The sequence below is a fragment of the Leptonychotes weddellii genome, chromosome 10 (assembly GCF_054177405.1).
Source record: "Leptonychotes weddellii isolate Sample4059 chromosome 10, ASM5417740v2, whole genome shotgun sequence".
Taxonomy (NCBI): Eukaryota; Metazoa; Chordata; class Mammalia; order Carnivora; family Phocidae; genus Leptonychotes; species Leptonychotes weddellii.
The window spans coordinates 104383553-104410150 of NC_138378.1; the positions used below are offsets into that span (position 1 = coordinate 104383553).

The 26598-nt window shown below is 55.0% G+C and overlaps 1 protein-coding gene across 1 annotated transcript in view; it reads right to left on the reverse strand.

Moving 5' to 3' along the window:
- Window positions 1-12503: 12503 nt before the first annotated feature.
- KCNK3 (potassium two pore domain channel subfamily K member 3) overlaps window positions 12504-26598 on the reverse strand; it is a 38045-nt gene continuing 23950 nt past the window's right edge. Inside the window, exon 2 of the mRNA XM_081797078.1 lies at window positions 12504-15750. Within this exon, the coding sequence (XP_081653204.1) occupies window positions 14822-15750 (929 nt within the window). The 3' untranslated portion in view covers window positions 12504-14821. The remainder of the gene's footprint in view (window positions 15751-26598) is intronic.

Below are 26598 nucleotides of genomic sequence, written 5' to 3' on the forward strand. Positions count from 1 at the left end.
TCCCAGAGCCCAGATGAGAGGCTTGAGGGCTTCTCAGAGGAAGGAGTACACAGGTTTGAGGCAGCAGTCTTCCAGAACGATTTTGCAGGAGGAACTAATCATTGCTGGGCTCAGCAGGCATTCCCTAGGCATCCAATGTAGATGTTTCCCAGATTTTACTTTTTATGGGGACATGGGAGGAAAGGACTGCATATCTCTGCTTAAAAGCAGTTCTGTTTAAATGTTATAAAATGTAAACGCTATGGAATAAGAAGGGAGGATGACCTTTTTAAGAAGTTTTTGGCCAAAGCCAGCACTGGAAACTGCTGGACATCAGTAGGGCCGTTCATGTGTAATTTTTAGCGACTCCGGGGAAAATGACCTTTTCTCTGCAGCAGAGATAGGCTTTAGCAGGGAGGCGGCAGGCAGGAAGATGTGTCAGGGGATGACTTCTCCTGACTGAAAAGTAACCATGTGGGAGGGGCATCGGTACCTCATGACTCCCTGTCCTGCGCAGCATCTCCCCATGCTGCGTGCCTGAGGAAGGGGCATCATTTTGGCCACACCAAAGGGACTCTTTGCTTACCCCATGAGGTTGTCCCTCCCAGAAGGGGCTCCTTTTCAATTCCATCAAAAGGGCATCCTTGCTTACTTTAGTCCTCAGAGGGTAGAGTGGAAACTGGTTTTCCTTCTCCAACGGAGAGATACCCACGGAGCAGAGCGGCAGATCCCAGCCTTTTTTCTCTTTCTTCAGAAGAGTGCTAACACAATGTTCCTGTTAGAATGTAGTTTCCCAGGTCGATTACCGGAAGATTCTCAAGGGGTGGGTCTGGTGAGTTGGTCCTGGCAGGCCTGGGGCTGCCTCAGCACAGTCTAATGAGAAGAATCTTGTGTGAGGGGCCCTGGGGCAGGGGCTGGGGGACAGCACAGAATAATCCCAGAAGCACAGGCTGGGGAGAGCCAGCTGGAGGACCACAGAGGCCCAATCTCAGGGATGCTGGCTGAGCAGATGAAGTAGGCCATTCCAGCCCAAAGCAAAGAGCGGCCCAGTAGCCCAGGCTGAGGGGAATGAAGTAGAGGGGGAATAGCACTGTATCTTCGCTCCAGCTCTGCTCCTTCCCACCTGTGTGACCTTGGGCAAGTCATTCAACCTCCCTGAGTCTTGGCCTCATCTGAAAAATGGGGAGAGTGACTCCTGCCTTGCATGGTGCTGACATCCGGGTCCCTGGGGCAGGCTTCAGAGTGTCTGCCTGTGCTATGGGAACAGGGGATGGGGTGCGCTAAGCCCGTGCCCCTCAGAACTCTGCCCATACACACCCTTCCCTTGCCAAGACTCCCCTGGGCCAGCCTGGTCGGGCTTCTCCCTGACGCCTAGTCTCTCAGTTCAGAGCGGCTGAAGGTGCAGACTCAATGGCCACCTCCTTGGTTGGAGCCTCAGTTTCCTGATGAGTGAAATGAGGCAGGTTGAGATGCCTTTGGGATTCCTTCCAACTCTGGCCAAATCTGTGCAATGATTAGTCCCATGCTATGCCAACGGGGGCAGAGAAAGGCGAGCCCCGGGCAGGAATTCACAGCCCTGCTGGGGACAGTGTTCAGTGCAGCCTCAGTGACATGGGGCATTGTCTGGAGGCAAGGGTCAGATATTTGACCGTGAACTGACAGCAAGGAAGGGGACAAGCGCTCTCCACAACTGGTAAAACCAGAGGCCTTTCGGCTAGAGCCTGGCTCTGCCATTTCCTTTGTATGACTCCGGACACATTATTTCAGCTTTCTACGTGGAGTCTCCTGATTCATAAATGGAGGGGCAGAATCAGGTGGCCCCCGTGGGGGCTTGTTCCGAACCGGAGCTGTCTGTAAGTTTCCCCATGAAGGTCCATCCGGGCCTCACTGTTTCTGGGCTTGGAAGTGAAAGCTCCCACTTCCCAGCTGTTTTAGCTCTGGGATTTTGGACAAGCCCCCTGGTCTAGGTGCAGTGTGGAGCCTTCATCTGCAGGGTGGGCACGATTTTTACTGCTTCACACATTCAGGGAGCAGATGAAGGGGTTAACTGTAATGTGGAGGGCCGGGTTTGGTGGATTACAGTGTCCATTTTAACACCTCAGGGCAGGATGGAGTGAAGGCAGCTGATGTTCTTTTTTTTTTTTTTTTAAGATTTATTTATTTATTTTAGAGAGAGAGAGAGAGAGAGCACAAGCGTGCGGGGGCAGGGAGGGGCAGAGGGAGAGAGAGAATCCTGAAGCAGGCTCCCCGATGAGTGCAGAGCCTGATGCAGGGCTTGCTCCCAGGTCCTGAGATCATGACTCCAGCCAAAATCGGGAGTAGGCTGCTCAACTGACTGAGCCACCTAGGCGCCCCTGATATTCATTTTTGATGCTCCAAGTGGGAGTACTATGACAGCAGTATGGATGGTCCAGGCAGAGCACTGGGCCCAGCACCTGGAGAACCTATTCAATTGCTCATCCCCACTCCCAGCCCAAAGCTGGTCCTGAGGGAGGTGGTGTCCAGGGGGAGGGACTTGGCTTTCCTCAGTTTCCTCAGCTGCTGGTGGTGGAGGAGCCAGGTGGATGTGTGGCACCCTCCACTCCTACCCTCAGCTTACTCCTGGAGGCTTCTGGTCCTCCTGCCTGTCCTCAAGGCAGGGCTCTGGGGCTGCTGCTGTCTCCAGGGGTCTGATTTGTGGCCTGGAAGCTCCTGCGAAGCATGAGGCCAGGGAGAGCCAGGGAGAGCCCATCACAGGGTTTTAAAAATCTTCTCCCCTCTGGGCTATGCTGCAGGCCCTCCTTGGCTTCCCTGGCGGATGGGGGTGGGGGGTGTTGCGGGGGAGAGTAGCTTGTTCTTGGCCCTGGAAGCAGCAGCTGGGCATCCCAGGCCCTCCCAGCTCTTGGAGAGGGGGACTGCTGTGTGCTCCCCACCGTTCCTCTGTCTAGGTTGTATAGAGAGGGAGCCCCCACCCTTCCAGGGAGCAGGTGCATCCATCAGCCTGCACTTTGCTGCCAGGTTTATTTTCTGGAAACTCTAAATGACATGCATTGTTCCCCTGTTCTGAAACTTCCCCTGGTTCCCTGTTGCCTATGGGCTAATATAGCCACCCCTCCTAGCTTGGTGGAAGCCTCCAAGGTCTTCCATTCTCCTCCTCCCTTTCTTCCTTCCCTCCCTTCCACACTTGCACACCATCTTCTGATGCCTGTGAGGCTTTAGAGAGGTAACTGTGAAGGAGACGGATACAGAGCTACTCTCCTCAGCACCACTCCCTTTCCTTCCCAAGGCAGCCCGGGGCTCTTCCCCTTGTTCTGGATCCTTCTGAGAGCATTCCTTGTCTGAGCCCAGATTGAGCTCCTATCTCTGAAGTGCTGTTGCCACTTGCTACATCCCAGCCTTCCTTCAAGGCTCGGTCAGGACCAGCTCTACCCCTCACCCACTTCCTCCCCAGCCTTGGAGCCCCCTCTGTTTCAGCTGGTGCTCAGCCTGCAACCCTTCACCCTGACCTTCAGCTCTTTCTGCAAAGCTCGGTTGGCCATGGAACCACACTTCTAGTTGGGGGGTGGGGGTGGGAATGGGCCTTGTCCAGGTTTGTCCCTGGGGCCCAGGTCCTAGCATTGGAGCAAAGCATGGGGGTTCGCATAGGGCCAAAGTTGGACTCATCTAGGAGTGCAGCCTGCTGCAATGAGGAGCCTGAAGGGTCACTTGGCATTAGGATTCGAGGTGCTTCTTGGCCATCTTCATTTGGAGGGAAGCAGTTAACCTATAAGGGAAATACCAAGGGAGTGTGGCATTAAAGTTCTCATGTGTTCAGCCCAGGCCTCGTGACCTCAGGAGAAGGGGCTGAGTCATAGGAGGGGGCTAGGAGTAAAAACCTGAAGGGATGGTCACTAGGCCCACCACGAAATGTTAGAGCATCAGACAACATGCTCTGAAGTTTCTTCTAGAACACGGTGTGGCACCACATGGGGGGTGCGTGTGGGGACTCTCCTTATTGGGGTGGACCCTGTGGCCTGAGCAGCAGGATGGCCTGCCTCTGAGGCCACTGTTGTAGAAACAGAACAGCCACCCCTTGTCCCCACCTTGAGCGGCTTCAGTCCCAAAAGCAGGTTGTAGGATGACTGGGCCTCATGACGCTTGGTCTGTTGCCCTGGTGTGGGGGTTGGCCCAGGAGCTGAGGAGGTAGATGGTGACCACTCCACCAGTGGCTTAGGTGGCCTGAGATCCCTCAGGACTCCTGGAAGGAGCCAAGAGGGTGATTAAAAAGCTAAGTAACTGCCAAAGGAATGCTGTTTCATGGATTTGGGGGACTTTCCATTTACCCCCAGGCTGCTGGGGCCTGGGAGACCCCGTTTCATTAGTCAGAGGCACAAAGTTTCAGGTTATCCCCCGATTCTATCCACTCCTGGGGAGAGGGTGGACAGGGTGGGGTGGAGCTGGGTCTGTCTCTGTTCTCTCTCCCCGGCTGACTGGCCTCCCTCCCTGCTCCCAGCAGCCTCAGCAGTGCCCTACTTAGACCCCAGGGAGGGGTCTGCCCATCTGTTCACATGATGGGCTGGAGGGGGTGGGGTGGCAGCAGATTCATGTCGAGTGTGTGGTGCCAAATCTGGAAGATTAATCCCAAACCGCTCAGGTCTTGGGAACAATGGAGTGGATTCCCTGCAGCCTGATGTCACCCCCACAACCAGCTGCTTCCTCCCGGGGCCAGGAAGGGCTGTGCTCAGGCTTACCCTGCCTCCCAGGGGCTGCTGAAGCAGCAACTGGGTGCCCAGTCGCCTGGGAGGGGAACAGTGGGAAGGTGACAAAACAAAGCGGCACAACTAGCCAGGGGGTGTGGTGGCTGGGCGTGGAAGGTGGAGACACAGTCTTGGGGTCAAACCCTGGTTCTGCAACTCCCTGCTTGGTTGAGTGACCGCCCTTGCCTCCTCTCCTCGCCCCCGTGATGGAGACGGTTATGTCTCCTTCCCCCTGGGTTGTGATGCAGCTCTGGTAATGCACGTAGCCCAACTCCTGACACGCGCTTAGTAAATAGTCTTTGCTCCACCCACCTCAGCCCCAACTGACCTAAGGGCCCTGGAAATCTGGCAGTTTCCTGTGGCGGATCTCAACTCTCAGGGAGCCTGATGGCTCCAATGACTGGTCTCCCCTCAGGGTCAGACCAATCGCCCGAGAGAGGGGCTGAGTCTGAGCTGGGAAGCGGGCAGGAAGGGCAGTGCTCAGCTCAGGAGCTGGGGCTGGGGGTAGACTTGGTTGAGTGGAGCGGAAGGAAGAAGCCCCAAAAAAGGTGGTGGGGGGAAGGGGGTGAAGGCTGAACCAGGTGAGGAGGCACCCGCTATTTCCAGCAAGTTCAAATCCCCAGCCCAGGTCAATGACATCTGGGGACTCAAGAACTGTGCTAATGTGACTGGAGCCCAGCCACCTGTGAGCTTTGATTAAACAGACAATCTTGGAGCACAGATAAAAGGAAGGGGTAAGTGGCTGGAGCCAGTAACAGTTCCCCAAGAACATGCCATAATAAATGTCACCCTGAATTAAGGTCCTCTATTTTGTCCTGTCCTCTTTGATATTTTCATCAGAGGTTTGAATAATGGCACCAGAGGCTGGATTATCAAATCTGTGGGTGACATGGAGCTGGCAGAGAGTGGGTATAGATTTTATAGTGGAGCCTGGCTTCAACACCTGGAATGCCATCAAAAGCCTGGGACAAACCAGATAAGATCTAGTAGTGCTAAGTCAGTGAGATCGTGCACTGACATTAAAAAGAGCAACCGCTCAGCTTTGTGCAGGAGAGGACTGGCTCGCAAGGTACATCACAGGCACTGACTTTTTCTCTTACCTGGAATTTGCTACCAGAATGCCTGGTCAAGCTTGGGGGAAGAACGCTGTGTCCCGTCCCTCAACCTGGCCAAGTGGGGCAGTGGGCTCCCGGGAATCCTTCCTACAAATTCCACGACACGGGAAGATGGCATCTGCTTCCCAGGTTGGGTGTCTACTTCAGAAACGAGGGTGCTGCTCCACCCTCTACCTGTTTGAACAAGGGTAAAGAATACTGGGGGGCAGTGGCGGGGCTCACTGGCGGCTGTCTGCACTCTCGCCACCTGGCATGGTCAGGATGTGTGAGTGTCCTGTGGGTCAAGTAGACACTGGAAGATGGTGGGGCCACCTTTGCATTTTTACAGCTTTCCAAGAGCACTAGCTGTGGGGCCAGAGTAAGCTGTGAGTGGACCTTCCCCACCAAGGGCTGGAGCTGTGGGGGCACTGGGTTGCCCCTCTGGGGTTCAGGGCAGTGAAGAGTCTCCTGTACGGCTTCCAAAAACCCCACACAGGGCCCTGGAGAGCCGGCACTTGGAGCCAAGGCACAGAGAGGTCTTTGCTCCTCTTTTTAGCCCTCTACGGCAGCCCGACTGTGGAATAGCTAGAAATAGGGGGTGGGGGAGAAGAGCAGGACTACCCGCCGCCTCTCGAAGTCCCTCTGGAGCAGGGAGAATATTAGCATTAAAATGGACTTGAGGGGCGCCTGGGTGGCTCAGTTGGTTAAGCGACGGCCTTCGGCTCAGGTCACGATCCTGGAGTCCCGGGCTCGAGTCCTGCATCGGGCTCCCTGCTTGGCAGGGAGTCTGCTTCTCCCTCTGACCCTCCCCCCTCTCATGCGCTCTCTCTCTCTCAAATAAATAAATGAAATCTTTAAAAAAATAAAAAATAAAATGGACTTGAGATTAAAAGTTTTCAACCGAACTAGACAGACTGGACTTCCTGAGACCAAGAGGGACCATGAAGCTTTGGGACTGGCCCCAGCTGTTATTTAAGAGACAGGAATGGGGGCCTCAACCTAGTGTTGCTAAGGGCCATGAAGGGATGGAAAACAAAGCCATTTCTTCCTTGTGGCCTACCAGGTTCGCACTGTGCAATAATCCTGTCAGAGGAGCCTGGGAGCCATGGGGCTCTCAGCTGCCAAGAAGGGGAAAAGCTCGCTCCAGCAGCACCACCTCCCACCTTCTGTGACAAGAGGTACTGATGTCAGGGGCCCCAGGGATTGCTTGATGTCACGGTGACAAGTAAGCTCTTCATCTCTTCCTTCTGCGATCTTCACTGTGTCCACGATGTCTTTTCTCGTGGTCACAAGACAGCTGCCACTGTTCCAGGCATCACTCATAGACCTGACAATGTCCAGTCAAAGTAGACTGGCATTTGCTCCACAGTGATTTCTTTTAGGAGGAGGAAAGCCTTTCTACCCCAGCAGACTTCCCCGAAGAGCCCATTAACCAAATGGAACACACTCATACCTAATCCGATCTTTGGAAAGATGTGGAGGTCACCATGACTGGCTTAGTCTCTAGAAATGAAGTTGGGAGAGAGTGAGCACCTGAGGAATGTCAGTCCTCTGCCACCAAGGCAGAAGGGCTCAGGGATGATTTTTGATTCGGTAACCAACCGTGTCTGCCACAGTGGTTCACACAACAAACTCCAGGGCAGGTTTGGTGGGCTGCAAGCTCTGCGTGAGCCTGTAAGTCAGACACACTCTCAGGCTGCATTAATAAGGGAATAGCATCCAGAGCAAGGGAGGGAATGGTCGCTGTGTCTCTGTGCTGGCTGGACCACATATAGTACTCCAAGCCCTAGGGGAAGAAGTAAGCTGAAGCTCTTACAGAGCAGGGAGTTGGATGGGTGAGTGGGTGGGGTCTAGTTGCACTGTCTTGGGAAGTAGGGTTGAAAGAATAGGGCGTTTAACCTGGAGAAGGGACGGGCACCTTTCCATGTGGGGAGCCATCCTGAATCCTTTAGCAAGATGCGCACAACAGAGAGAATTACTTCATGTGGTTCCGGAGGGCACAGCCAGACCCGGAAGCAGTTCTCGTCTCAATAGAAGGAAGACATTTATGGTCATTAGAGCCGCTGTTCAATGAATGACAGGACTGCCTCAGAGGGTGAGGGTCCTGTAAATGGAGGCTGTATGACCTGCTGGGAAGCCATTGAGGTGATTCTTGCTTTGGGAGGGAGGCTGGATTATATGCCATTTAGGCACGGAGGTGCAGGAGAAAGGGCCCGAGTTTAAGAGTCAGAAGGTCCTGGATGGGCTTTGCCACTTACTAACTGTGTAACCTTGGCTAAATCACTTAACCTCTCCGAGTCTCGCCTTTCTCATCTACCTGCCTCACAGGGTGGTTGTAAGATCTGTAAAGCGGTGGCACATAGTAAATGCTCGAGAATGAATGGACCCTTAATTCTCTGGTGTCTCCTTTACCTTTGGAGAGAAGCTGGCAGGGATACCAGCTGTAAATACCCCCGCTAGCCAAAAGTGTCCTTTTTCTGCCCTGGATGAGGCAGAAAGGGAGTTTTTACCACAAAGGCAAGGACAGAGCACACGAAAGCCCAGGCCAGACCTTCTGTCCCAGCAGGGCCTGTGGTCTCCCCAGGCGGACCTGTGCACTCTGGAAGGATAGCGCCTCTCCAACCCCGACGATGGCTCCAAAGCAAGCCCAGGGATGCGGGCCTTCTTCCTGCCACTCTGAGCAGATAGTCAGACCAGAATATTCTGTAGCTGGGGTTGACCCAGTCCTGTGCTCCCTCTTTAGGGAACAAGAGCTGTGGAAGTGTGTTGTTTGGGGGATTTGGCCGGGGTCGAAGGCACCACTTTTCCCCAGGAACCTTTGGACCTTCCATCTGAAGGGCAGGGGTTGTTGACTGGACATTCTGCTTCCCTTCGTCCCAAGTCTAGGGCTCTGGGCAGAGTTTGCCCAGGACACATGGTGAAGTGGGGAAAGTGTTCATGACCCCTTGTCTCCTTCTGCTAGTGGGTTCTGTGAGCCATGTCCATCTGGGGGCTCCCTGACCCATGGGAACAGCATGGCAAGCGGTGTGGGATGCGCAGCTGGGACTGAGCACCAGCCCTGGCTCGGCACGTCTGTGGCCAAGGAAATGCCCCAGTGGTTGGCGTGGCTCTCAGATACGGAGGTCACCGTGAAACAGTCCCAGCTTTCAGGACCTCTTTCTAGCTTCAGTTCTGACAGCTGTAAAATGGGGATGTTAACCCTCACCTAAATCACAGAGTTTTCCAATGATCAGATGAAAGAACGAAGTGAGAGAGCTTTGTCAATGGAAAATGCTGTCACGTGGGTTCTTGGGGGTTCATGGCCAGAGAAAATCATTAAGGTCAATTCTGTCACAGCCCCTGGCCTAAGGGGGTGGCACCACACACAGAAAGCCCTCCCCTGCCACTGGGAGACTGAGGGACAGGGGTCTCCTGATGTTTGTCCAGATGTACAAGTGGGAAATTTCCAGCATCAGAATGACTCAACCTCAGAGATTAGCAGCTTTCATCTGGGCCCCTACTGTGTGTGCGTGTATGTGTGTGTGTGTGTGTGTGTGTGTGTGTGTGTGTGTGTGTGTGTAGGGGAGTGGAAAGTGAGCCTCCTTGGATACTAATCCTGGCTACGTCGTTATCTTGCCTCACGACCTTGAGCATCTCACTTCCTCTCTGTGAGCCAAAATCTCTTCCTCTGAAAAAGAGGAGCTGGGCCAAGGATCTCAGGGAGTGTGTGTGTGTGTGTCTTTGCAATCTTCCAAAGGTGGTGGCAGTGCCCAAGGCTGCGTTCCAGCATCACTGTCACCTGGGCAAGGGGAGGGGACTGCGTCCTCTGTAGACTGCTCCTTCCGGGGCTCCCGGGGAAATGGCGTCTCTTAGCCTTCAAACCGGAACCCAGCTCTGGGAGTCAGAGGGGGCCCCCACTTTATGCTTCTCAGTGGAGATGGCCAGAGGTGCCCTGGGTGGGGAGGCTGGTATGGCCAACATGGGCAGTTGTCTGTCCTACAGAATTCTTCCCCGGGCACTGGCTTCCTGAGATTAGTTGTGGGGGATGCTGGGGGGCTTGGGGGGGCGGTTAATGCTGAGCCTGTGGAAAGAGCTAAATGGTCTTCGGTGGGAGTTGGGAGAACCTCAGGTGGGACAGGATTTCTTAGCTCCATTGGCATCTGCCATCTTTGGAGGGTGACATTTTTAGATTCATAGTATCCCCTCGCACCAAGGTTCTGAATGAGAAACGACGCGTCCTGAACAGCTCTGTGAAAGCACACAGTGAGGTGGGTGAGAGCACATTGCTTGGGGGCCATCGGTTCTGGGCTCAGATCCCAGCTCTGCCATGGATCCACGGCTTGATCTTGGCAAGTGAGCTGCTCCGAGCCTTGGTTTGAGCGGACACATGATTGAGAATAGCATATGTATTTTGCAAAGGTCATGGTCCTCAGTTATAGAAGGACTTATAAGCTAAACTCCTTTTAGAATTTACTGTGGGGGAAGGACCAGCCTCTCGATCGGCATGTCCCAAAGCATGCTCTATGGAACGCGGGCTGTGCGGAGATGTCATGCAGAGGGTCTGGTGCTGCAAACGAGTTGGGGCAAGGCTAGGTTAAGCACAGGTAAACAGCTGTGTTTGCTGCAGGGCTTTTCCTAAACTTTACTAAGCCGAGATGGCTCAGGAAGCTCCACGAGTGAGTGATATGTGCCGCGTTTCCCGAGATTCGTTTGCCCGTGGAACCCTTTCCCACAAGGCATACCACAGGACACATTTGGGAAGAGCTGTCATCGCACGCCTCTTTCTCTCTGGGCTCCCAGGAAGATTCTGTCTCTATGTGAAGCTTACACAGAGTAACCACATCAGCGGGGTTCTGATATATTTATACCCCACATCCACTCTGCGGTGCTGGTTTTCTATTTCTGTTTTGCTGTACATATATTTTTTAGTGCAGGATGCCTCTAATGCTGTGTGAAAGTGAGGAGGGGGGGGATGGCATCCTGCGGAGATAAAGAGCCCATGGTAGTTCTCCAGACAGTTCTGAGTCCTTAGGAGCTGGGGGCGGGGGGCTGCGGTGCATTTCATCACTGCCATCATTCTGATCACGATCCTCAGAAGACTGGGGTGAATGTAGCCCCTTGGGGATTCCTTCAAGTTCTGATTATTTTGCCCCCCGCGAGGAAGAAAGGAGGGCAGTTGTCAGCATATTTATGTCCTGCAAGAGCTGCTTAAGAAAGTAAAAGCAAGGGCACCTGGGTGGCTCAGTTGGTTAAGCGACTGCCTTCAGCTCAGGTCATGATCCTGGAGTCCCGGGATCGAGTCCCACGTCGGGCTCCCTGCTCAGCAGGGAGTCTGCTTCTCCCTCTGACCCTCCTCCCTCTCATGCTCTCTGTCTCTCTCTCATTGTCTCTCTCGCAAATAAATAAAATCTTTAAAAAAAAAAAAAAAAGAAAGTAAAAGCAACCTTGCGCTGGTCCCTGCTGACCTCAGAAATGACATCATTTCTACTGTTGCGTTTAGCTTTGTTAAGAAAGACAGAGACAGCTGGGTCGCGGGCAGGAAGCCTGGCTTTGGATGAGGTGGTCTTAGGTATGGGTGAGCCAACAGGAACTAACATCCAGTTTTGCCATAGCCACCCTCAGAGCCGTGGGCCAACGAGGAGCTCATCCCAGGAACAGCCTGCAGGTGTGAGGAGCGCTGTCCCATGAAGACTGGCTGGGTCCTGCCTCCTGGGAGAGGGGTGCAGGCACCACCACCTCTTTCTTGGAACTCTGAACCCCCAATAAATAGGTCTCTCCCTGTATATTTCAAGTGATCCAAGTGGGTAGATGGGGGGACTTGGAGAAGTTGCCCCTATCCAACCCTCCCCCTTTATTTCCCTGGAGCATTTCGACCTGTAGGGAGCAAACCATTAGTGGACAGAGAAATCAATTTAGTGGGTTGTGACCAGCATTTTATAACATGAACTAGAATAGAAAGTATTAGAATGTGTTGGCTACAGTAGGGGTTAAGTATTATTTCATGGAAGATAGGTGGGCAGAAAGGCAGGCAGATAGATAGAAATGGGGTTGCAGTGGACAAGGTGTTACTGTGCGCTGTCCTCAGTGACATCTGGAAGCCTCTGGCACCGGCTGGGAGGGTGCATCTGCTCCCCGGGTCTGTTCTGGGATCTGGGGTCCAGTCCCAACCGAGTTATCCCTCCACACCCAGAGAGAAATATACCTGGAAGACGGGAGCTTGTGATGTGTCTTCCTTTGAAAAAGACATTTTTGTGTCCATCAGACCATTGAGCCCGGGGGGAACGGGTGGATCCCCACTCTGGCAGATAGGGAGGGGTCACTGTCAGCTGGGGTGCATCCAGCCAGACTCTAGGCCACGTGAGGAGGGGGGAACACTGGATTTGGAATTCTCAGTTCTGGTTCTAATCCTGGGTCTGCCATTCACTCCTGTGTGACTCACAGCAAGTGACTTGCCCTCTCTGGGCTTCAGTGTACTCATGTACAAGGGGAGGACTGGACCAGGTGATTTCTCTTCTAAGGTCTTATGTAGCTCTCATAGTCGTTCCAGGATGACACTGAGAAAATCTGGATCTTGGAGGAAATTACAAAAGGGACGCCAGTGTTGCCCCGGGGTTTCTTCCTAAGGCCCCTGAAGCAAAGGGTTTGGTCAGCCCGAGGCGCGTCAGCTCGGTGTGTCTGTGGACCTCGCTCCTTGGCAGTGCCAAGGGTATACGATACAGAGGCAGCTGAGCCTGAGCCTGGTCTCCATGGACAGCATTTATTAGACGCCATTCTCAGTGTGAAGACAGATAGGCAGGAGGGGCGGAAGGGAGGCCGTGGCAGCCGTAGCCTTTGGGGTCTAGGGGCTGCCCGGGGTGGGGTGTGGGCATGGGGGCATGTCACCCACATGTATTGCATATTCTGTGGCAGTGTGCCCAGGCATAAGGCATTGGGGAAGCAGAAAGGCTGCCTGCAGCGGGAGGGCGGGAGGCAACGCCGGCCCTCCAGTTCCCGGAAAGACCCAGCTGGAGACGGAGCAGTCTGCCATGCTCTGCTGAGGACCGCCTGGCCTCCTTCCTCACCATCTCCCTGCGACTTTGGTTGTGGCTCCCTCGGGACTGACAGGACAGGACCCCTCGAGGGCAGGGTCACACACAGGACAGAGGCAGCCAGCACCCCACACATAACACAGAGGGCGCCCCTGGGTCCCGGGCCCTCTTCTCCTCCACACTGAGACAGGACTCACACACCGGCCAGACTTCTTCTCTCTCAGCGGTTCCCAGAGGCTGGAGCACGTGGCTGGGGTGTGGCCGAGGCCGAGCCCCCTGGGGCTCCCCCACTCCAGCCATCTTTGGCTGACCTTGCTCAGCAGTGGTAGAGAGCTGACAGGGGCACAAGGCGGGAGGGCAGTTTTGAGTGGGGAGGGGCCCCCCGCCCACCCCTCGAGGCTGCCCTGAGACCCGGGACCAGCTCCAGCTGTGGGCCCAACCGTGCAGTCGAGGGCCTCACCTCCCTCTGCTGTTCCGCACCTGGGTTTCTGGTTGCAGGTGGGGTGGGCAGTGGGCCCACCGGGTCCAAACTCTCTGCCTGGGAGGGGCGTTCCTTGCTGCAGCGTTAATTTACCTCTAGCTACCTGGGACACAGGCACCAAGGCTGGCTGCGCAGCCAGGGATAATGTCCCAGGAGGACATGCCTGACACTTGTCTAGCTCATTCTGCCCCATTCCCCCACCCCTAGAGCCCCCGCTCCTGGCCTTTCTTCCATGAGCCTCAGCCCTGCTTCCCGGTCTGTAAGCAGGCAGTCCAGGGACTGAGGGCTCCTACCCTGCCTCAGGGGCCCATGCAGAAGGCCTGCCTCCCGGCCAAGCGGCATAGAGGCTGAGCCCCGACACGGCTCCGTCCTGGAGTCTGCTTCTGGTTTAAGCCCCGGGGGCTCACACAACGCCTGGGCGTGCAGGGCAGGAGCCTCGCTTTCAACAGTGGGCAGAGGAGTCTGAAGGAAAGGGCGCTGAGGCTCAGCACAAGCAGCCTGGGTTCTTGTCCCCCTGGGCCTTTTGCCATCTGTGTCACCCTGGGCAAGTCACGTCGCCGTTCCGGGTGTCCATGTCATCTGTAAAATGGGGATGAGAACTCCTGCCCTGGTGACCTAACCGGGGCGTTGTGAGAATCACACGAATGAGTAGTCAGGACAGGGTTTTGGGAGGCTGAAACTCATTCCACAGATTTAAGAGTTGGTCATTGTCAGCAGCGGCTGGGGATGGCAAGTATCAAGTGTTCTGTTTGATTCTAAGGGCAGTGTCTGAGGCTGGACTTCTCTCGCCCTGATGTGGCTGGAGACCAGTGAACTCCCATCGACCACCCTGCAGACTTGGGGCGGGGCGCTGTCTCCCCATCCCTTCCCTGTCCCTCCCGCAGCCTGCCTGTCCTTGCTTCAGTCTGCCTGCCTTCTGGGGACTAGCTCTGGGGACTGCTGGGTTTCCACTTTCTCCATAACTGCAAAGCCATGCAAAACAACACAAAAGGTAGTGGGAGGTTGGGAGACACAGCTGGGGATGAGGAAGGGGAGTGGGGCTGAGTGGGGGTGACCTGAACAAAGACACCCTGGCTTTTGGAGCCTCGGGAAGGTGGGAGACCTGGCAGGACAGAGGTATAAATAGAGATGCAAACTTACACGGAACACAAAGTTCCCTCCGGACGGAGGAGAGGGTGGGGGGGGGGGTGGTCTGGGTACCAGCAGGGCCTCTGAGAACTGGGGAGCTCCTTAGATTTCCAGAGGGATGAGAGGCTCCCAGCTTCTGCCTTCCCTCCCCCACCCCCACCCCCCAAATTTCACATTTCTCGGAATTTGCAGGGCGCCGATGTCCTGAGACATCCTCAGAGCCCGGGCTCCTGCCGGCTGGTGCGCGAGCAGGCACAGTTGGAGATGGGGGGGGGGCCAGGGGATGGTGGTGAGGGATGTGGGGGGAGCCCCACGGGGCCTCCTCGCCGACCCCTACTGCTCCCCCCACCCCGGCAGGAGCCCCCCCCGCCCCGGCCCCCCTGCACTCCCAGGCGCTCCAGGCCCCGGCGGGGGCGTTCACACGGAGCTCCTGCGCTTCATGAGGCCGCGGAAGGTGGACAGGCTGTGCAGGCCCGTGGACACGGAGCTGATGGCGGAGCGCTGCGCCCCACTGCACAGGCAGCGGTGCGAGGGCGTGTCGCTGTAGCGGCCGCCCCCTCCCGGCGACGAGTGGCTCTGCTCGACGCACGTGTCGGACGTGGAGAGGTCCCGCGGGATGATCATGGGGATGGAGTACTGCAGCTTCTCGCGGCTCTTGTACCAGAGGCACGAGCACATGGACTGGAAGTGCAGCACCTCGGCGTAGACGTTGCGGAAGCCGCCGCCGCCGCCGCCCGCCGCCGCCGTGGACGAGCCGGTGTCCGTGGTGTGCGCGCTGCCGCCCGCGCCGCCGCCCGCGCCGCCCGCGCCGCCCCCGCCCGCCTGCCCGTTGCGCGTGAGCAGCGCGCGGTGCTCGGCGTCGCGCTTCTCGTCCTCGGCGTTCATGGTCATGAAGCGCAGCACCACGAGGTTGAGGAAGGCGCCGATGACCGTGAGGCCCGTGAGGATGTACACGAAGCTGAAGGCCACGTACTGCGGCTGCGTCTGCAGCGCCTGGTCCTTCTGCAGCGCCACGTAGTCGCCGAAGCCGATGGTGGTGAGCGTGATGAAGCAGTAGTAGTAGGCCTGGAAGAAGGTCCAGTGCTCGTAGTAGGAGAAGGCGGCGGCGCCGATGCACAGCGTGCTGATGCACGAGAAGAAGCCGATGAGCACCATGTTGGCCATGGACACGTCGGCGCGCCGCATGCCCAAACCCCTCTTGGCGCGGTGCAGCAGGTACTTCACGAAGGTGTTGATGCGCTCGCCCAGGCTCTGGAACATGACGAGCGTGAGCGGGATGCCCAGCAGCGCGTAGAACATGCAGAACACCTTGCCGCCATCCGTGCTGGGTGCCGCGTGGCCGTAGCCTGGGGGAGAGCGGGGGAAGAGGAGAGAAAGCACTGCGCTGTGGGGCTGCTCTTCCAGAAACCCTGCCCCCTTCCCCCGGGGTCTCTGCCCTCCACCTCCCCGACTTTGCAGATTCGGGCTTCTCCTTCCCGCAGAAGAGAGGACAACACGCACTTATGGGCGCATCCTTGACCCCGTACACTGTGCCAGTTCCTTGTTGATGCTCTTGGTCGAGTCCGTAGGGTAGGTAGGAAGGAAGGGGGAAACAGGGAGGGTTAAGTGACTTTTCCAAGGTCCCACCCTTTGGAAGTAGAGCAGCCTGCGTCTGAACTACAGTCTGGTTTCAAAGACCTAACTTTTCTAAATCTAGAGTGGGAGCTGACACATAGAATTGAGGGAGGCAGCAGGGATAGGGTGAAGGGTGCTGGCAGGTCATTTGGGAGACCTGGCTTCTAGCGCAGTGTCTGTGGGCTTTGGACCTGTTCCTCGTCCTCTCTGGGCCTCAGTTTCCTTGACTGTAATGGGTGGAGGTTGCACATCCCATGATTCAGTGTGGAGGGAGGGAAACTGAGGCATGGATGGCTCCTTGATGATTTCCCTGCTGCCAGCCAAAGCTTATGAGAGGTAGTTGGCAACCAGGGCCCACCAGTTTCCCTGAGGCAGCTGGCCGACCAGTGTCAGGGGAGAAAGGGGACATTGCCTCTCTGTTAGCTGGATGAATGATGCTCCAGGATCTTCATCAGCCACCAGTCTGGAGCCCCGGGGTCATTCTCTGCGCCTGGCCCTGAAGTAGGGTCTGTCCTCATGGAGAGGTGGCATTGCCCTTGTTAAAGCAGGGACCCTGCCTGTCCTTCCAGGTATTACTGTCACCAGCCAGACAAACCCAACCCCTGTCTCCTTCACACTGCCCCCAGCCCTCACTGAGCCAGGAGCCACGCAGAGGCAAAGCCTCCCTCTGAGCCAACCATCAAATGGCCTTAAGTCAGGAGTTGTGCCTGGAGACCTGAAGGGGAAAAGACCCTGGATGGGAACTCAGAAGCCCTAAGCACAAGTTCTGGCCCTGTCACTAGTGGCTGTGTGACCTTGGGCAAATTACTCACCCTCTCTGAGCATGTTTCCTCATTTGTAAAATGAGGTCTGCTGGTCCTGGACCTGCTTTTTTCACTGGGCTGTTACGATATTTATTACTTTTATTAATAGGATTATTATAACAAAATAATGCTGGTTGGCAGGATTTCCAATTTTTCCTCCTCTCTAAGCCTTATCAAAAATGTAACCAGATGCTGCTTCTTCCATGCAGTTGTCCAGGATTCCTCAATGGAAGTGATCTTCTCTGCTTTGAGTGGCACTGAGAATGTTTGGCTTTGAACTCCAGGGCCAATTTTACCACCATCCCTGCTCTGTCCCCTCGGTTCCCCAACTACATACGTACAGCTAAACACTGTAAACGCTGGGGGTAGCGGGGTGGGCACTGCTCTACCTTGTCATGCTCCTCGCAAGCTTCCCCTCCACATTGCCAGCCATGCCCGTGGAGTAGGCCCAAAACATGTGGACGGCAAGGTAGGGTACCATGTGCTTTGATGTGTGATCTGAATTCCCATCCTGACTCTGCCGTGGACCGTTTTTTGTTTTGTTTTGTTTTTAAAAGCCCCTGTGAGCCTTAGTTTCCACATGTGTAAAATGGGGCTAATAAGTAGAACCTGTCTCCCAGGCCTTTTTGGGAGAAATGAATGAGATAATGTGTATGATGCACTTAGCCTAGAGTCTGGTACATATCAAATGGTCAATACTGGCTCACGATGATTAGCAATGAACGAAGGGCCAGATTTCCCTCACATTTCCAGGCTGGGGGGCAGCTCAGTTCCAGGCAAGCTGGCATCTCTAGAAGCCCAAGGCCATTTGAATCTGAAACCTCAGGCAGACCTGGGGACAGCTGCCTGAATTGTGTGAGGCTGTGGACTCCCCTGCTCCCCACCAGGGCACCGAGCTGGTTGACTGTGTCACTCCGTGCCGGGGGCCTGGCTAGCTGAGCTGTTGAGCCGCCAGGCCTGGCCTGTCCGCATCCCAGCAGGGTGAGAACAGATCGTGCCCGCCAGCTCGGCCACGGCAGCCAGACCACAACTCACCTCGACAGCTGGGCAGGCCCCGAGCCAGAGCTGCTTCTCATCCTGTCCTTCTCTGTCCCCCGGGGCCGGGGCCGGCGCTGCATTGGTGGGGGAGGGCGCGGCACTGTGGATGGGGCCGGACAGGGATTGGGGAGCATGGGCGCAGCGCCGGCTTGACCACATGCTGCCTGTGTGACCTTGGGCAAATCCATTCCCCTCTCTGGACCTCTTTGGCCTTGTCCGCACTCCGGGGGTGGGTTGAGCTACAGCTGTTAATACCCGGCCTGGTTGCCCGGCAGAGCGCCGTCAGGGGGAAAGGAGAGACTGGAAGTGCAGGTACTTCAGAACCTGTGGCGTTTGTGATGAAGCAGTGGTGATGGAATCTCATAGGGAAAAGGCCTCCTGAGAGTGTGGTCTGGGGGTCAGGCAGCCTCTGTGGGGTCAGCGCGAAGGACCCCCTCTCGCTGCCACCACCACCTCGCCCTGTGCTCCCTCAGAGGCTCCGACTTCTCTGGGACCCATGGGCCTTTAGGAAAACCCAGTGTCTGCGGGCCCGGCAGCCCTGTGGCTGCCCACAAGGTCCCCCAGCTGCGGAGAGGCCCTCTCTGGTCTGAATACTGCCCATGTCCCCGCAGACACGAGGCCACCTTCTTCCCCTGGGCCTGTCGGCACACTGTGACCTCCCTGCCTCGCGGGCTTTGATCCTGAGTGCCCTTGTGTTTTCCCAGCTCCCAGCCAGAGGGGACGACTCCTTCCCCTGCCTGCCCCCTGCTGAGGTGCAAAGCGGTGGCACGTCCGGGCTCACCCAAAGGCTCTTATCAAGCCAGAGCCTCGTGCCCCGCTCTGTCCACCGTCCTGTCCAGGGTGGCCCAGGCTGGATGTGCCTCAGCCTTGGGGTCAGATGCTCCCCCCGACCCTAGGCCCACCCTCCCTCCCTCCCTCCCTCCCACAGGCTGAGGCTTAAGGTCTTATCCTTCAGATACATTTTAAACTTTAATCCTGAAAAACTTCCACAAGGCCATTATTATGACTATCTCTGTTTTATAGCTGAAAAAGGCTGGAGAGGCCTTGTGAGTTGGCCAAGGCCTCTAGGACTTTCTGACTCATCTCTCATTCCGATGCCTCAGAGCCAATTCATCACCCAGGAACAGTGACCAGGATGGGAAACTGAGGCCCTGAGAGGTGAGCCTTCCACTTGGAGCCTCATCCTTGGGCACGGCCCTGAGCCGGATGTGGAACAAGTGGCAACAGGAGCACGATGCCCTGGGAACCAGATGCTTCTGCAAGTACCTGGCCCCGGGTCAGCATGCTCCTGTCCCTTCATCTGTTCTCTTGTCACTGGGTGAAAGGGCAAGGGAGCTATGAGGACCTGCTGACGTGGGCGCCCAGCTGGGAGGTGTGCCAGCTGGGGTGGAGCCAGTCCCGGGGGGCCCCGAAACTTCTGGGAAGTAACTGGGAATTTGGCAAGGCCTGTCTGCCGTCCTGAAGGCCCGCCGCCTGCCTGGGCCTTGCCCACACCGGGCGTGGGTTTACGAGAGAGGGGGCAAAAGGTAGTCCCCACCTTCTCCTTGCTGTCCAGCTCTGCGAGTCTTTGGGCGAGGAGCTCCATCTGTCCTTGTGTGTCACTGACACACACGGAAGCTGGCGCTCTGGTCCGAGGACCCTCCCTCCCAGGACCTGATGGACTGACCAGCCAGAACTCATGGCCCGACCATGAGACTCTAGCCACTGCCTCTCAGAGCCCTGGCTGGGGCTGTCACCGCCCCTCATCTCCCAGCCTCCCTTCCTGAATCCACCAGACGTACGAGTTCTCAGAGTCAGGAAAGTGCTTCGTGATCCTATGATCCAGTCCTTCTGTTGTACAGATGAGGAGATAGAGGTCCAGAGAAGGAAAGTGAGTTGCTCGAGGTCACACAGCCAGTGAATGGCAGAGCCAGGACTATACTCCACACTCAATGCTCTGTCCTCTGCCCTGTGGCTCAGTGTGACCAAGGTTGACTTGTTCATTCAACAAGGGCCCAGCAGCACCCACTTGCGAGCAGCTCAGCTAAGAGATGGCCCTGGAACCTGGCCAGAGGCATGGAATTCACCTGAGGAAGCCAGGTGGCTGGACATATCAATTAATTGTGTGGTCAGACATAAATATTAATTATGGATATTTGGGGCAACAGGAAAAATGAGAGGTGGGACAGCAGCCCTGGGCCTCAGTTTTTCTGTTTTCCTCCTGATATCACCAAGGAGCTCAGAAACTGGCCAAAGCTGTCTTCCAGGCAGATGCAGAGGGTTAGGGCATCTAGTGGCTCCCCCCCAACCCCTGCTCCTTACTGGATTTTCTCTCTCGGTGGCCTATATCCTTCTAGTCAAAGCACAAATAGCCAAGCTGAACCCTTGGTGATGGCCTTGGCTGGACTGGGCTCAGCTGCCTGTTCCCCACTGCCTTCATGTGCTCCCCCAGTCTGAGTGCCTGACCTCCTACCCCTGGCTTGGCTGGCTACAAAGCCAGAACTCTGGCCACAGCCTTGGGTGGAGAAAAAAGCATGGGGCTATGGAGGCAGGAGATCTGGCGGTCTGGCTCGGCCCTGGCCATAACCACTTTTGTGTCTCGAGCAAGTCCTTTTCCCTCCCTGGGCCTCGATCTTCCTCCTCCATGACTTGTGGGATAGGGCAAGATAAAAGGTTTCCATTATCTTCCCTGCTATGGATACCTCTTAATGACTTTTTTTCTATTAACCCACCCATTAGTAGAGTCTAAATTTTGAAAGACGTTATTTATGAAATACAAGGTGTTGATCAGTGCGGGGAGCTGCTGCATAGAACAGAACAGGCACTGGATAGATCATTGTGAAAGCAAGAATTCATTCTTTCCCCTCATCAAAATGAATTAAGAGCAGCCCTGCCAATCAGAACTTCTGATTAGTATGGGCTAACTGATTCTAGAGACTGAATTAAGTTACTGTTATGCTTTTGAAATACTGGAAATAGGTTATTTCTATTTTCTACAGGGGATCTTGGCAGGTTGGTGGTGCCCATGACTGCCCACAGCCTGCGAGGAACTCATCTTCAGGGACCTCGGTTTCCTCATCTGTAAGATGGGACCCATGATCCACGGGCCTCATAGAGTTGCTGTGGGCATTTTGAGGCTTTGGCAGACTTAGGATGCTTAGGGCATTGGCATCAATGAATATTAATTATGAGTATGAATATTTGGGGGGGAACATCAAGATTAGATTGTCTTTAAAGTTCCTTTTGGCACCAGCAGTTTGATTCGTGTTTCCCCAAGTTAATTTCCTGGAACACCAGTTCCAGGGACTGCTCATAACTGTTGGATGCGAAGAGCGTTGCTTGGTTCGATTAAATGAGATGAATGCTGAATTTAACAGGACTTGTCATCACTGGATTTCAGTGTAGATTTTATCAGCTCCACACACGGGCTAAGGTGTGAAGCGGGTCAAGTTGGGGGAATGCGCTAAGTGTTCCCGCTTATTTGACCTTTGAGCGCTTTCCTTACAGTGCGTGTTGTCGGACCAGTGTTCTGGAGCAGTTTGGGAAATGCTCGTCTGTAGCATCACGAACTCTAAGGTCTTCTCTCTAGGTCTCTGGCTTTGAGAGTCTCAGATGGCCCGTCTCTGGTTGGCCCGGCCCTTCTGTAGATTAGAAACACGCAGCCCTTGGTAGTGCCTGGCTGCATCCTGTTTCCTGGTTCCCTGTAGACCTAGTTATCTAATGTAAATATGGCACCAGCCAGGCTAATGTTTGCCCTGAGAGAAGATGGATCAGACCTGTGGCCTGAGGCACCCAAAGGCTGTGAACTCTGGGCCAAGCCGGGCTGGTGCAGAGGTGGACACGGGGAGGGGGCCTGCCCTTGGAGCTGCCCCAGGCTTGGTGGGGGCAGCCAGAGAGAAGTGGGGGCTTGAGGGAGACACAGGCAGCTCCAGGGGACCAGCTGTAAGACACAGGTGTCCCCAGAGGGTAGCCGGGCCCTCCTTCGGGGCCTGCAGAGGGTAGTCAGGCCTGAGCCCTTCGGTCCCCTCAGAAAGGCCCACTGAGCACACTGCCTCCTCAGGGGCCTGAGGCGCCAACAGGGAGCCGCCCCCTGGGTCTGGAGATGGCAGCCGTGTGGAGCCAGGAAGTGGGACAGGAGGCTCCGCAGGAGTCTAATTGGTGTGTTAAAGGAGATGAGGCGGAAGGAAGCGGGCAGGAGTGCCCAGGCCCTTGGAAGGAGGGAGGAGGCTGCCGGGCTGGGCGGAGACAGGGAGGAGAATGCAGGCCTTCTCCTCCAGCCGCACCGTCCAGCTCTGACAACGCCTTTCCCAGAACCCTCTGGGATCTTCGCTAGTACTCGAGGCTCTGCTCCCCCTGCCTGGCTACAGTGCCCGCCTTTCTGCTCTCAGGTCTAAAGAGGAGTTCTTCAGGGCTCTGGGCTCCCAGGGGGCCAGCAAGTCCCCTCAGTGTCCAGCGCAAGGCCTGGTGGGAACCGCTGCTTGGAAAATGCCGTTCAACCCAGAGAGCTTCGAAGTCTGGGGTGCAGAGCTGGGGAGAGGAACCTCCCCTCAGACACCCAGCAGGGGGAGGGGAGGTGGCCTTGGCAGGAAGGTCTTTAGTGACTCATACCTCCTGTCCTTCTTGTGGCCCCAGGCCCTTGCAAAATGAGGTCAGCTTCAGGGCTCCAGAAGGAATACCCCTGCCCTAGGCCTGGCCAAGGCCTGAGCGAGGCCTGGGAAACCACCAGGGCCTCATGGACCTGGGTTGTGGGGGAGGGACCAGTGTGCAGAACTCTGTCTGGAGTTCATCGCCTCCAGGCTAGAGCTCCCAGGAAGGACAGCTCTGCGGCACAGCAGCCTCCCTCCCTCCCTCCTGCCCCTTTCCAAGGCCTCTTTCCCATCTTCCCAGCTCCTCTTTCAGCTCTTCTCCCCATTCCCCACTGGCAGGTGCTCTCCCTACCCCTGCTTTCCCACGACACTTGGCACATGGAGGCCCACTGCTCTCTCCTCTCTCCCTTTTAGCTCTACCCCATCCACAGGAGCCCCACTGCTATGATTCAGGGTCCTCTGGAGTAATACAGCCCCTACCACTCCCATCCCCCACCCTCCCCAGGCCCACGTGGGATTAGGGGGAGCTAAGGGGGAGGGTGCTGGTGTCATGGAAAATCCCTGCGGCAGCCAAGGTCAGTGTTTGCAGACACAGCCTGGCCTGGAGCCAGGCCTGCCTCCCTGGCCAGCTCCCTCCGGCCTATCCCAGAGGCTGGCTTTGCAAGGGGCTCTCAGAGGCACCCCAGGGCTGCTCTGGGTGCTTGGGGCCGCAGGGCCAATCAGTCCCAGAGGGTGAGAGACTCTGTAGTTCAACCCACTCACTTTATAGATGAGTAGACTGAGGCCCAGAGAGGGACATGGACCGGGACATCGAGTCACTAACAGAGCCAGGACTGGCAGCCAGGGCCTCTGTCCCAGTCAGTCCTCACTGCAGAGAACATCCTAAAATCTGTTCCAGTGGACCAAGGAATAACGAAGGCTGTTGTCAAACTCCATTAAATCAGGGGCTGGCTTGAGGGTTGGGCTAGATCTGAGATTGGCAATGGGGCCCAATGGGGCCAGGGTAAGTAGACCCAGATGATCAAACCATGGTCCTTGACCTCAAAACGCTTTGTATCTGAAGTGAATCAGATGAAACATCTCAGTGGAATACTTTGGAAACTTCAATGTCTTGTACAGAGAAGAGGACAATAATGTGTATTGTTATGTACATTGTTCAAATGCATGGCCTCAGAGGGAATTATCTTAGGGAGAATTTAAGACAGGGGCTGAAGGAGGGCTAGAGGTGGAGAACTTGGGTTGGGCTATCAGGAGGGGCTTCCTGGAAGAGGCGGCCTTTGCCCTGAGTTCTGAAGGATGGATGGGAAATGCAGGGTTCTGACAGAGGGGAGCTGCTGAAGCAAAGACACAATGCAGGAAGACACGTGGTACAGTAGGGGCAGAGAAAATGTATCTGTCTGAGGCTAGTGGGCATTCTCACAAAGTGGGGAAGGGGGACCGACAAACTCTCAGGAAGGCAGCTTCATGATACGCATCAAGAACCTTAGAAATGTGTCTGCCCGGTGACCCTGCAATGCCACTTCTAGGAATCTCTGCTGGGAAAATAACCAGAGATTGGAACAAAGATTTATGAACAAGGATGTTTATAGCAGCATTTTCATTGTGAAAAATTGTAAACAGTCCAAATGTTCACCAATAGGGTTTGGTTAAACATATTAAGGTATATTTATGTGGTGGAATATTGTGCGGCCACTCAATATACTCTTCAGGAGTCTCTTAATTACATAGAAAACCACCATAGAATGTTAAATAAAAATGGCAGGATACAACACCATGTGTATTGGGATGCCATACTAAATATGTAAATATAACAAATGTATTTACACGCACATAGAAAGAGAAGCTGGAAAGAAATATACTAAAAAGCTCATAGAGTTTATCTTTGAATCATGGGCTCATAATTAATTTTAATTTGCTCTTATATATTGTATATTTTCTACAAAAATCTATTACTTTTATAAGTAGATACCAGTGAATATTATAAATCTAACACCAACAAAAACTCTGGAGTTCTCGGAGCAGAAAAGTTCACTTGAGTAGCGTAGGTTGGTAAGAAGAGCAAGGGCTAAAATGTGAAGTGCTTTGAAGGGTAGGTGCAGGCGTTCAAATCTTAACTTGAAGGCAGTGAGGAGCCATTGAGGGCTCCTGAGTAGGGGAGGGACATGTCAAAGAAGGGTCGAGATGGATTTTCCTTGCATCCCGGTTCAGGGGGTGGCAGTGGGAGATGGGGGGGCAGGAGGTTTCATTAGGAGGCCTGTGCATGCATGGTCCTCTTGTCAAGTGCTCAGGCCTAAACTGAGTTCAGGAAGGGAGAGAAGAGGGGAGGGATGGAAGAGGGGAGGGAGGAGAGAGTAGATACACAGTGTATGGGATGCTCTTGCATTTGTGGGCTTCAACTGTAAGCTCGGTGAGGGCAGGGATTTTGGTCTCTTTTGTTACAACTATTTTCCCTGCACCCAGAAAAGTGCTTGGCACGTAGCTGGCATTTAATTACTCTCTGTTGAATGACGCTGTTAAGGAAGGGAGGCATCACCAATGAGCCTGAGAGTGAAGGGGGTGGAGACAGGGAGGATGAAGAGAGCCTGAGGCCTGCAGCGGGCAGGGCCACACAACAGGGCAGCAACCCGGCTTGTCCTCGGAAGTGCGCTGACCCGGGGCTCCTGGGCTCTATTATAGGCCAGTCACTGTACCAGGTGGCCGTGGCCCAGGCCTGTGGCCTGTCTGCATCCTTATGACCAATTGGCCAGGACATGTGTGAACTCAGAACTTCTAACAGATTGGATCTGCTGGGGTTTTAATTAAACGAATCCACCAGGGACAGTCTGGCACGGAGAAAGTAATTCTACAGCGCAATAAAGTGGACTTGGCCATCTCAGCAGATGGCTGGAGATGCCAGTCCTCCTCTGTGTGCTTCTTGAAAGGCTGTGTCTATAACTCTGGCATCTGGCTGGCCTGAGTCCTACACTTAACACTCTCTGGCTCTTTCTGTTTTGCCCATGGAGGAGAAGCAGGCTCATGTTGGCATCTCCTTGTCAGACTCCCCCAAAAGGGGCTGAACTGCTTCCAACAAGAAACCCTGTTGTGTCATGGAAGTAACTGTGGCCAGCCCAGATGTTCCCTGTTGGCTGCACCATGTGTCCTGGAGTTGAGCTTGTCCAGAGCCTGGCCGCCTGAAATCTCACCCTGCAGGCAGTGTGACAGGGGGGGAACCATGGGCCCCGAGGGGCAAGGTGCACGGAATTAAAGAGCACCCAACAAGGAGTCAGAGGCCTGGCTCCCATCCCAACTCTTGCCACCACCTTACTGTAGGATGGGAGTTGGCAAACTTTCTTCTATAAAGGGCCAGATAGTAAATATTTTAGATTTCCTAGTCCATATGGCCTCTTGCAACTACTCAGCTCTGCCATATCAAGGCAGCAGCCAAAGACAATATGTAAATGAATGGGTGTGCCTGTGTTCCAATAAAACTTTATTTATAAAAATAGGCGGTGGGCCAAATTTGGTTTATAGGCCCCAGTTTGCTGAGTCTGCTGTAGGGCCTTTGTGAAGGCATGCCAGCGTCCTGAGCCTCAGTTTTCTTACCTGTCAAATGGAATGTTAGATTAGGAGGGTATTTCTTCTCTGACCAAGTTGTATTTAAGGATTTCATAAATTGCTAGCTCCCCCTGTCCCACGCACCGTGCAGAGGCCTGGAGGAGAGAGTTGAGTTTCAAGCACGGTCTGGAGCCCAAACCTGCATGTGAAATTGGTGTCCACAGCCCTTTGGAGGCCACGGCTGCATTTCCACATTGGTGGACGCTGCTCATGCTTTTCTCCGTCCTGATGGGCTTCTTCTCTTCCATCAAAGCCCATCTCAAAAGTCATCCCCTCAGTGACACCTTCCCTGATCCTACCCACCTAAACACATCAGTACTCCTGGAGCTCTTCATTCATCACTTGCCATGCCTCAAACATTCATCCATCCAACCAGCAGATTTCGTGAGTCCTTAATACGTGCAGTGCTCTTAAGTTCTAGAATAAGAATATTTTCTGTTCAAAGGCGGTTCTCTTTCCACTGCCCCAGGCTGTCTGTCCCTGGGCTCTTCCATGGGAATGAGAGTCAGAAGATCTGGACTCTGGTTCTAGCTGTGCCACTGGGTGATCACGGGAAAGACGCTGCCCTTTTCTTAGCCTG